Source organism: Schistosoma mansoni, chromosome W (assembly GCF_000237925.1).
Source record: "Schistosoma mansoni strain Puerto Rico chromosome W, complete genome".
In the NCBI taxonomy this organism is placed as follows: domain Eukaryota; kingdom Metazoa; phylum Platyhelminthes; class Trematoda; order Strigeidida; family Schistosomatidae; genus Schistosoma; species Schistosoma mansoni.
Genome location: NC_031502.1, coordinates 42,997,697 through 43,008,583, shown reverse-complemented (window position 1 = coordinate 43,008,583; position 10,887 = coordinate 42,997,697). Strand labels below are relative to the sequence as shown.

At 31.8% G+C, this 10,887-nt stretch overlaps 1 protein-coding gene across 1 annotated transcript in view; it reads left to right on the top strand.

Moving 5' to 3' along the window:
* Positions 1-405: 405 nt before the first annotated feature.
* Positions 406-10,887, top strand: part of Smp_168630 (hypothetical protein) — a gene marked incomplete at both ends in the record, with an annotated part of 19,024 nt that continues 8,542 nt past the window's right edge. The window contains 2 exons of the mRNA XM_018789784.1: positions 406-726; positions 5,406-5,780. Of these exons, the coding sequence (XP_018655193.1) occupies positions 406-726; positions 5,406-5,780 (696 nt within the window). The remainder of the gene's footprint in view (positions 727-5,405; positions 5,781-10,887) is intronic.

Genomic DNA, 10,887 nt, shown 5'->3' with positions numbered 1-10,887 from the left:
CCATTGGATACCGGCTCAGTGGTCTACAGGCTGGGTGTTAGAGTGTAAGACCGAAGGTCGTGGGTTTGGATTCCGCGTGCGGAGTCGTGAACGCACACTACTACTACTACTAGGACAAAATGACTGTCCAGGCTGTTTAGCTCAGATCGACTCATGAATCCAACTATTAGTATTTTATTCGTAAACACTTATACACATTTCATAATGATAGACAGTTTTAAGTTTTATCTGTTTTATCAGTTTAACTAAACTGTTTTAATTAACTGTCATTGACTTGTTAAATTTGTTTTTATGTCACCTACCTGTTTTAATTATCTTAAGTAATCGAAGAAGAACTATCTTTTAAAATATATATTTTTTTAATTTTTACCTTCACAGTTAGTAATCTTACAATACAATGAAGTTATGGGTGCATTTCTTGTTCATTTACTTACTACAAATTTATGTATATGGGCTGATATATCAGTTGGAAAAATTGATAAAACATTATGGTATGGTAATCAAAAGAAATCAAGTGAACATACTTATAATAGAAGTGAAATGAATAATAATCTAACTTTATTAGATAATCGTACACATTTATATAATTTAGTTGATATTTCATTTTATTTATTACCAACTGTTAGTGAATATTGTTTATTAGCTGCAGCATTATTATATGAAATTATAATGAGAATTGGTCAACCAACATTTATTGAAATAGAAAGACCACATGATTTAAAAAAAGTAAGTCTTGAAAATATTTTCAATTAATTATGTAAGCTTACAATATTTTCATTTATATTGGATAATGAAACGAAAGAAACAAGAGGAAAAGATTTTGAGATAAGGTTGATAGTTTCACTGATAGATATTTTTTTAGAATAAAATAATTTTAATAGTTGAGGTCATGAATCAATTGAAGCTAGACCAACATGGAAAACCTGGAAGCACTAGACGGTCGTTTCGTCTTATTGTGAGACTCCTCGACAGTGCGCATCCAGGATCACATCTCGTGAGATTCAAACCCAGGATCTATCAGTTCATTGAAGTTAAACCAGGTTCGTTGTGAGATAGTAACTCACTAAAGACAACGGTGGATGTGTCGCTCAATTTCGTGGATCGGTTGAAGTTAGACATTAACACCGCTGGATGCCGGTTCAGTGGTCTGGTGTTTAAGCGTTCGCGCGCGAGACTGATAGGTCCTTGGGTTGGAATCTCGCGAGGCGGGATCGTGGATGTACACCGCTGAGGAGTCCCGCATTAGGACGAAACAGCCGTCTAGTGCTTCTAGGTTTCCCATGATGGTCTAGCTTCAATTGACTCATGATCTCAACTATTAAAATTACTATAGTATCCACAAAACCACTACTCATAATAGTGCAATAATTCACTCTGTAATATGTCACCATTAGTAGAAATTCTAAGTAGAAATTTTACAGGTTGTTAATATTATGTAGTAACTTAATTGAGTTATTTAAGTTTTAACATCGTTCATTGTCTAAGGAATAATTGAATAGTTTTATAAATCATTTAGAAATTAAAATCATTACAAATTGGATTCAGTTAGAAAATGGAATTGTGTTGACAAGTATGAATTCATTCCATAACTTAGGAGTTTTGTTATTTTTTTTAATATGTAGTACTTTTGCAAAAATTGCTTGTAGCCTGTTGTTTCATTCTGAAAAGAAACATCACATAAAGACGGCATAGAAATCTCTTGTTTCCTAGTTTGTTAGAGTTTACATAAATTAAGTACGTCCATGACGTAAACTATCTAGGAAAAATATATATGCACTCTCAAGTAGTCCATAATGTGTGGTTGTCAACTATTATCAGCTGATTAAAAAAGTGTATTCTCTTTGTAATCTAAGATACTGCTTCGAAAATATAGTTAACCTTTCAAGTTTGTTATTGATCCTAGCTAGTTACAATACAAATATATGCACAGAATTTCTGGAAGCTTGAGAAATGATTCATCTAATAAATATTAAATATTTCGATATACCGTCTAACGGTTGAGCAATGTAAGAAGAGATGGCCAACTATCAAATCATTGATACTAACTAGGAAATGGTGTAGAACTATACGAATAAATAACAACATAATAACTTCTTATAAACAGCCATATTCTGTGATAATCGGATAGTCCGTCAGTGACTTAGAAACAAATTCTATTGTTTCAGTGTTTTTAAGTTTTTAGCTTTCATATGATCAAAAAAGACAGTAAAAGTTCCATCATTAAAGCCTACAGCTAAGGTAATCTGAAATCATTCATTCATTGTATTTTCATGCTTAATTACACACAACCTTCAGAATGATGAAATATACTAACTTCATGGTAATTGTTTGTTAGTGTTTTTAGGCTTAAAATCATTTTAACGTCAATAAATATCAAATCGAGCATAAGTTATTTAAAAACAACTATAGTTCAAATGAATCTTACTTATGCAAGTTAAAAACTATTTGTATTTGGATATGTTAGACAACAGGAATTTATTCAGATCAATATGGAGATCAAGCAAAAATATTTCCCATTGGCATTTTTTTTATATCTCAAACTGTCAAATACTATATAACTTATAGAGCTATTGATTTATTTATGAAAATGAATGCTACTGGCAAAATTTTCGGATTTGTAAACACAGCAATATCAGTAGAACTGAACTGTCTAAAAACCTGTTAGTAATAATATCATCAATGTAAGGTTGTTCAGATTGTTGAATTTCTTTGAAATCATGAACCAATCTGTTAGACAATCACTGAAATCTTGAAATTACTGGACAGCCGTTTTGTCTTAGCATGGAGCTCCATAGAAGCTAACATCTACGACTCCACAGTCAGAGATCGAACCTAGGATGTTTGCTTCAGCGCGCTAACGCTTGACATCTAGATCATTGAATCAAGATCTATTAGTGTACAAGTCGAACTTGCTAAGAAGTCCTATACTAAGACAAACTATCCATCTAGTACTTCCAGACTTTCAATAGTTATCTAACCTAAATCTGTTCGTGATTTAAAATCAATAATATTGTAAGACATTTTTGAATAAGCAAAATGTGGTAATGAATGCTGAGAAGTTCTGGAAAACTTGTACATCTCTATTCAACGATTAACTACATATTTTTTCGCAAAACTAATAGCCATCGTTTTTTCTTCAATCGTACTTAATTGAACCCAACAGTCAAAACGACTTTTATCGACGAATAAATATGGTAAATATGAAAATTCTGATTTCTGCAATTTTGTATTAAACATTTATGTTTCCCAACAAAATATTCAGCTGATATAAATGAAACAAACCAAGTGTTGATATTTACAGTTTTATGGTTTTACCAATAAGTTAGTAATAAAATCACCAATGACATGACTATTAAACAACATAGTTAATTTCGTTTAATACTTTTTCACAATGTAAGTCAAATGATTGTATTTCCCATTGAATTTAATGTAAACATATACATAGTTACCATAAGAAAGAAAGAATAACTTGTACATTCGCTTTTTATATCTTGTGAGTCAAAGGAAATTGTTTCAATGATTACCAAGTATTAATCAAATTATGTTTTGTACATGTTAATATAATCACCTTTAATTACTAATTTCACTGGAATTTCACCATTCACAAACAAATTATCAACATAGAAACATTAACTGATTCCAATCGCTTAGAATTTAGATCATATGGCTTATTATAATTCTGTTTAACTTTAAATATCAGTACAAAGAATAATATCAGGTGAAATTTTATGGTACACCAATTAAACAGAATTACATAAGGGAAACTTAAGGGATTCCAACAAAATTCACGTTGGGGCTATTGATTATAAAACAGGTTAAAACAAATATTATTGTCATAACCTAATGTGTGTAGAGTGTGAAACGATTCAGAAAACTCTTATAATCAGTTCATTGTATCACTTCTAATTCATAGTCTTGGCTAACTCAAAACAATTCAACCAATCCATCATGTCATTGAAGAAAAATAGGATGAATTTAGCAAAGTAAATTTTCCTTTCGACGAAATCATTTACTTAAGCTATGCTCTCGTATTTAAGGTTGTTTGATAAATATTTCTGTGGAATGATAAGAAAGATTCCATTACAAGTGGCCCGAAATTTCAAATATTAAAAGGAGGTTGCATAGTGATAAGACGTCTAAAGAAGGATAGGAGTATTGAAAATAATTTTCAGATCAAAAATATGAGAGCTAATTGCTCGCCTAACAGATAAGAAGAGGTGAGGAAAATTTATAAAGGTCATAATAATGACTGCATTATAATCATGAAAAATTGTTAAAAGATTATAATAACTGAATAAGGTTTAAAAAGTACAGAATCACTATAAAAACAAAATTAAACGTTAACATACTGAAGAAGGAATTTAAGGCCAATGAAGTATGAAAGGTTGGTCGTAATGTATTTGCACGAAGAGTCCGGGCTTGAAATGTAAGGCTGGCAACGACTCAGCAGAGCATAAGCTTTTTGATCCAATTCTTTTGGCTGTATAGATTACGTTAAAGGACGAGTCTTTTAGAGCAATGTACCCAGAATCGATCAGGTGCTCCTAAATTAAGCGAGGGATAACTTTGCACTCTTTTTTTAAAAACCGCTCTCAGTAACGTTCTGAGACGTGTTTGGAAAGTCATCGCTTTGTGCGGCCATTTCAATCCACTCCGCATGTACATCTATAGATGCATACCGATGTGGCCCAAAGAAGAAGTTTATCCTTGACACATCCCTGAATAATAGGCTGGCATGAGAAGACAATACGAAGTTTTTCCGTATGGGTTTTATTTAGAGATTTTGAAATCCGTTTACTCAAAATTTCGGCAGCTGCATATCATTTAAATTTGATATTCATACAAAAAGTTTCCGGTTGAACAGTCGGTGCTTTTTCAGGATTTATCAAACAGCTATAAATACGAACGTAAAGCTTAAGTAAGAAAATCACCCTCACTAAATTCTCCTTATTTTTATTTCAAGTCAAAATATTTATTGATTTACTGTATGTCGTCGGTAATTGTTAGATCTTTGAACTATTATGACTAGTGAAGCACGCAATTAAAGAACAGTTGGACCCATAAATTATTTAACAATTTATCTCTAAAATGTTAAATGGATTTTAAATATATCTAAGCATAGTTTACAATATTTAAAAGAAGGCGAATGCAGCATAAGTCGGAACTACTCAAATTATGCTATACGAATTATACTATTTTTCACTACGAGTTTGTTTAATAACGGTCTGTCTGTTAGCTAACAAACAGATTTACTATAATTTTGTCTTTTTTTTCATCGGGAATGATAAATGTTCACTAGCGAAGAAATTGCTACGTTTCAGCTCTGTATTAAACAAAATTTTCATGGTGATTAGTTGCTTACAACTTTACAGTTAAATATATGTTTATTTCCCTTATTTTAATAGGATCACAAGATACTTCGAGATTGTCGAGGTTGGAGCACAAGTTCTGGAGCATGGTTTGGTATAATTACAGTACTTATAATTATTGCATTAACAACATTAACAGTATCTGCACCGAATCACATTGATTTAAAGCAAAATTTATGGAAATGTATTGTTGTTTTAGCTGAAGAAGCTATATTAAGCCTTTTTGGGATATTATTTGTATTAATGGCATTTTATCAAACAAGACGCTTAAAATTTAGCATTGCTACAAGACAAAGTCGTGTTGATGAATTTCTTTTATATACAGCTTTCTTTTTTGCTGCAAATTATACAATAACAACAATTATATTAGCTGCTGATTTAGAAGCAAAAGGAAATGGTATATCTAACACGGTATGTTTTTTAATCTTTTTTTTCTAGGTTTTTAACCTCCTTTATATATTGTGTTATTGTATCCAACAGTTTATTTGTCTGTACATTTGTTATTTTTGTATATTTTGCTCTCATTGTATCATTAACTGACAAAAGTAATCACTGCTAGATCTCCATACGGGAGTTATTATTATTAGTGGCTTTATTTAATATTATATTTTTGGCACAATATAAAATCCTCAGCACAATGTATTTCAACAAGTTTCCTTTTCTTATTTTATGATCAATCTTTGCGATAAATATTAAATGGTCCCCGGTTAGATGTTAGCAGTTCAGGAATTGATATATGAATAATGTACATTCTTTTTGATACATATTGCCATCCACCTTGATGTCTCTAGTTGAGCCCTTTTGTAACTTGTACAGCAAAATATCGTAAACTTTTCACAAACTCACCTGAATAGTTTATGTGACTAATAGGCATAATGATGTGTTAAAACAAATAAGGAAACAGATAACTTGTTGAAATACCTAGATGGCAAGAACAGGTAGACCACATACACAAGCAGGTCACCTTGTGAGTTCAATAAATTACACTGATTAAATTCAGTAATTAAAGATAGATGTTATGAAAACCTTCTGTATATATCGATTTCATTGTTGAAATGAAGTATAGATTTTTAGCATAACATTTGATAGATCAGAAAGGGTTTCGTGGAGATTTTAGAATTTTCATAGTTGAAATCATGAGTCAATTGAAGCTAGACCACCATAGAAAACTTGGAAGCACTGGTGAACGGTTGCTCAATTTCGTGAATTGGTTGAAGTTAGACATTAACACCGTTGGATGACGGCTCAGTGGTCTATCGGTTAAGTGCTCTTGCGCGAGATTGGTAGATCCTGGGTTAGAGGTCTATCGGTTAAGCGCTCGCGCGCGAGACTAATAGGTCCTGGGTTTTAATCCCTCGAGGCGGGATCGTGGATGCGCACTGCTGAGGAGTTCCACAATAGGACGAAACGGCCGTCCAATGCTTTCAAGTTTTCCATGGTGATTTAGCTTCAATTGACTCATAATTTTAACTATATGATAATTGATTAGTTTGAAAAAAGGATAATAAGTTTTTATTATCACAGTCTGGTATGTTGGATGATACTGGCAGCCTGCTTAAACATCTGAGTTACCTGCTCCTGTCATCTAGATATTTCAACAAGTTATCTAATTTTAGTATGTTTTAATACATCATTATGACTATTAATTGCACAACCCAATTCCGGTGTGTTTCTGAAAAGTGTACAGCCTTTCGCTTTCAAGGTTACAAAAGGCATAATGAGAGATATAGTTGTCGCTAACAATATGTAGAGAAAAGAGTGTACATTATTCATATGTCGATTAACTGGACTGCTAACTTCTAACTGGCGATCACTCAATATTTATCGTCAGGATCGATGAAGAAGAAAGAAACGGAGACTTGTTGAAATACATTGTACTGAGAAATCCATATTGTACTAAAAATATAGTATTCAATAAAGCTACTACTACTAATAATAATATCAATGCAATGAATTATTTATTATAAAAGTGGTAAAGAAAATTCCAATGATTAAATTTTGAATTATCAAAAACTTGATTGTAACAAAATTTATGTACTGAACAGTAATGTTCATTTTAAAAGTAGAACTATTTATTAGTGGTATAAAATATTTTATGTTCTTTTGTGATTATCGGCTTTATGATCTTTCACTAAATAATTCAGAAATAAAAGAAAACATAATTGTACGCACACTACTGAGCTAGTTTAAAGTGTTTACAGGCAAATTTTAATTGAATACAGAGAGAATCAGTCATTATTGATAAAACAGAAAAAAACTGTCATCTTGTATAAAGAATTAAATAAAGCTGAAAATGTGGGTAAGATGATCTAGAAAAAGACCCCGTTATCGTAAAGTTTGAAGTTTGTGTTATTTATCCCTTGGCAATGACAATGACTTGCACTTCTGGGATATCCCAAACTAGCAAGGAGGATTTCTTCACTATTTCTTGACTTTTAAGGGATTTCCAGTGGTGTTCATAATAACAGACCTCAAAGGAACACTTGACCTATGCATATGTGATAAAATAATTAATAGTAAATGTATCGTTCATATAAATTCGATGTTTAAAAGTGAAATCTATGGCGGATACGCCTCGAATAGGTTTGTCATAGGATCACATGTTATTTTATACTTTTCAAGAAAGAAATTCATTAAAACATCCAATTCTTGTTAATCACACTGATCAGCTAGAGACTCTTGGATGGTTTAATGGAGTAGTGTCACCTATCAGGCACACGTTGGGACGACAAATGTTAGGGTAGATAGGCCTTTTAGATATTGTTCTGACACGAGGAGCAGATCTATCAATTAAAAGTAATTTAAAAAGAAAAGTTTACGGATGATTTAAAATAGATTCATACCACTAGAGTACGAAAAACGTCATAGGAAACTTGGTTCTAGAGTAGTGGCATTATGGTCTATAGAAGAACAGTTGTACGGGCTGTTTAAAAAAAGCTGAGTAAGTGGATATCCTACGAAGTTTATTGCCGAATTCACTACCCCAAGAAGGAGAAAAAGATTTCCATCTCAAGAAAATGGAACCACTGATTATGATACTAAACTTGAAAGAAATACATGTAACAAAGTAGTAATCCATAGATTATACAGTACAGTTTTAAGAACACAGGAATGATGGAATCTAGAATCAATTTTTTTCGCGAATTCGATGATGAGACTAAGGCCTCATCGACATTTCTTTCTCGATTTATCGCTTCAACCGGTCCTACAAAGAAAGTTGCATTGCCAGACGTTCAAAAAGTTTACTTTTCCGTGTTCATAAACACCTATAAGACCTACTAATTAAAGATTTATTTTTGGTCTATCAATATCTCTGTTATGCCCATCCACTTCAAAAGAACCGTACAATCATCATAATTTAATAGTCCTCAGTTGTCTATCGAGTTCCTGAATCCTTTAAGTGTTAGCACAAATTTTAATATACATGAACTTTGTATCAGAAAGGAACAACCTCGAGCTCCTTTTCTACTATGATAAATGTAATAGTCATCTATGCCACTAAGTGACCCAATAGCGCTAATAAGCACAAACTCACCTTCTCAGTGGTTTTCACAATCAAACCTAGATTAGTTTTGATTAATCATTACGTCACCACACATTTGAGCCTTTTATTTAGCACACACTCCACATTTATTATTTTTCCTACTTAGTTTTGATAATTTCTCGCTATACTTAGTCGCTGATGGAACAATTGATTTGATAATTGATTATGATTGTTTATCACGTCCTAGATCATTATTATTTATTAATATTATCATTTTCTCAGTGTCGTTTGACCTGCAAGATGATACTTCTTAACATTTAGAAACTTGGATTTATAAGCTCAATTATCAATTCGGACATATAACTGTAAAACCCAATGTTAATTTATCGAAAACAGTATCCTTCGTTCGTATATTTTTGTTTCAAGAGTTTCAAGGGAGATAAAGCACTAAAGAGAAACATCAACTAATGTCTGCCAGATATTAAAAATATATTCTTTAATAGTTTTATGAATAGTTTCCTGTCTTCTTTTTTATGTGTTCGAAATATCTTCCTAACGAACAGGTCTAGAGAGTATGATAGAATGTAATATTGTAGTGAACGAGAACACAAGTGGGGACAATTGAATGTATTTGAATACAAATTTACAGAACGTCTTAGAAAAATCTGATTACCATACAGTAAATACTTCACTTCCAAAATATCAAACAACTGTCTCAAACCTGACTGTTCTTTCTGCAAAATTTCAATCAATTGTCTCAAACTTCATGGTTCCTTTATTTCGATATCGATCACTCTCTATTCTGGTTCTCTTCTCTTCGATCTTCTCAACCTTCTACCTCAAGGCATTCCACGGTCGATTTAATATTTTGTCATTGTACTTTAAAATAAAAATTGACTAATTTTGTCTTAATAAATATACAATAATCATTACTTTTAGTAAATGTTAGAACAAAATTAACCTAACAATGCAACTGTGACCATCAAAATCTCAATTTGAAAGGCTTTGCTTCTTGACCGTAAGACAGATATTTTTAGGTAATTTTAAAAAGAAACAATGAACTGATTGAATAAATAGATTAAAAATATATTTTAAACATAATAAAATCATTCAAGCTATTCGATATAAATATTCTCTCTATGATTCCATTTTATATTCCTTTTTGACAAGTGTATTCATACTAAACATATAACAGAATCTAATGAAGTGTGTCTATAAAGGCGGCATGGTAGGCAACCTACTGATTTTGATAACACTATTTAAAAATACTTTTAAAAAATTCCACACTTATAAAAATGATAATATAGTTACCTTTGAAATAACATTTCTTAATCAGTAAAAAAAATATCTAATTAATGATTATGTTAATCACGAGTCAATTGAAAACCTGAAAGCACTGGACGGCCTATTCGTCCTATTGTGTGGTCGTGGGTGCGCACTGCTGATGAGTCGCCCCACAATAGGACGAGACGGCCGTCCAGTTCTTCCAGGTTTTCCATGATGGTCCAGCTTCAAATGACTCATGATTTCAATGATGAAAATACTGAAATCTCCACAAAACTCTTCCTGATGATTATGTTAATGTTTGATTGAAATAATTCAAAGATGAAATATGTTTTAATAATTAAAATATTTATAAACTTTGTTTAATATTTTGATTAATTAAAAATTTAAAACAAATGGTTTCTTTAAAACAAAACAAAAAAAGTTAATTAGATGAAAAATAAAAAATAACACTATTTTTTCTTATTATTTAGGATAAATATGTTTTTCTCTACTTTTTCATCACATGATCTGTTAACTAATTGAATGTTTATAATAATCAGTGTCAGAAGGGGTTTTTTTGTGGAGATTTAGTATTTTCATAGTTGAAAGCGTGAGTCAGTCGAAGCTAGACCACTATGGAAAACCTGGAAGCTCTAGTAGGTCCTAGGTTCGAATCTCACGAGGCGAGGTCGTGGATGCGCTCTGCTGAAGAGTCCCACAATAGGATGAAACGGCCCTTCAGAGCGTCCAGGTTTTCCATGGTGGGCT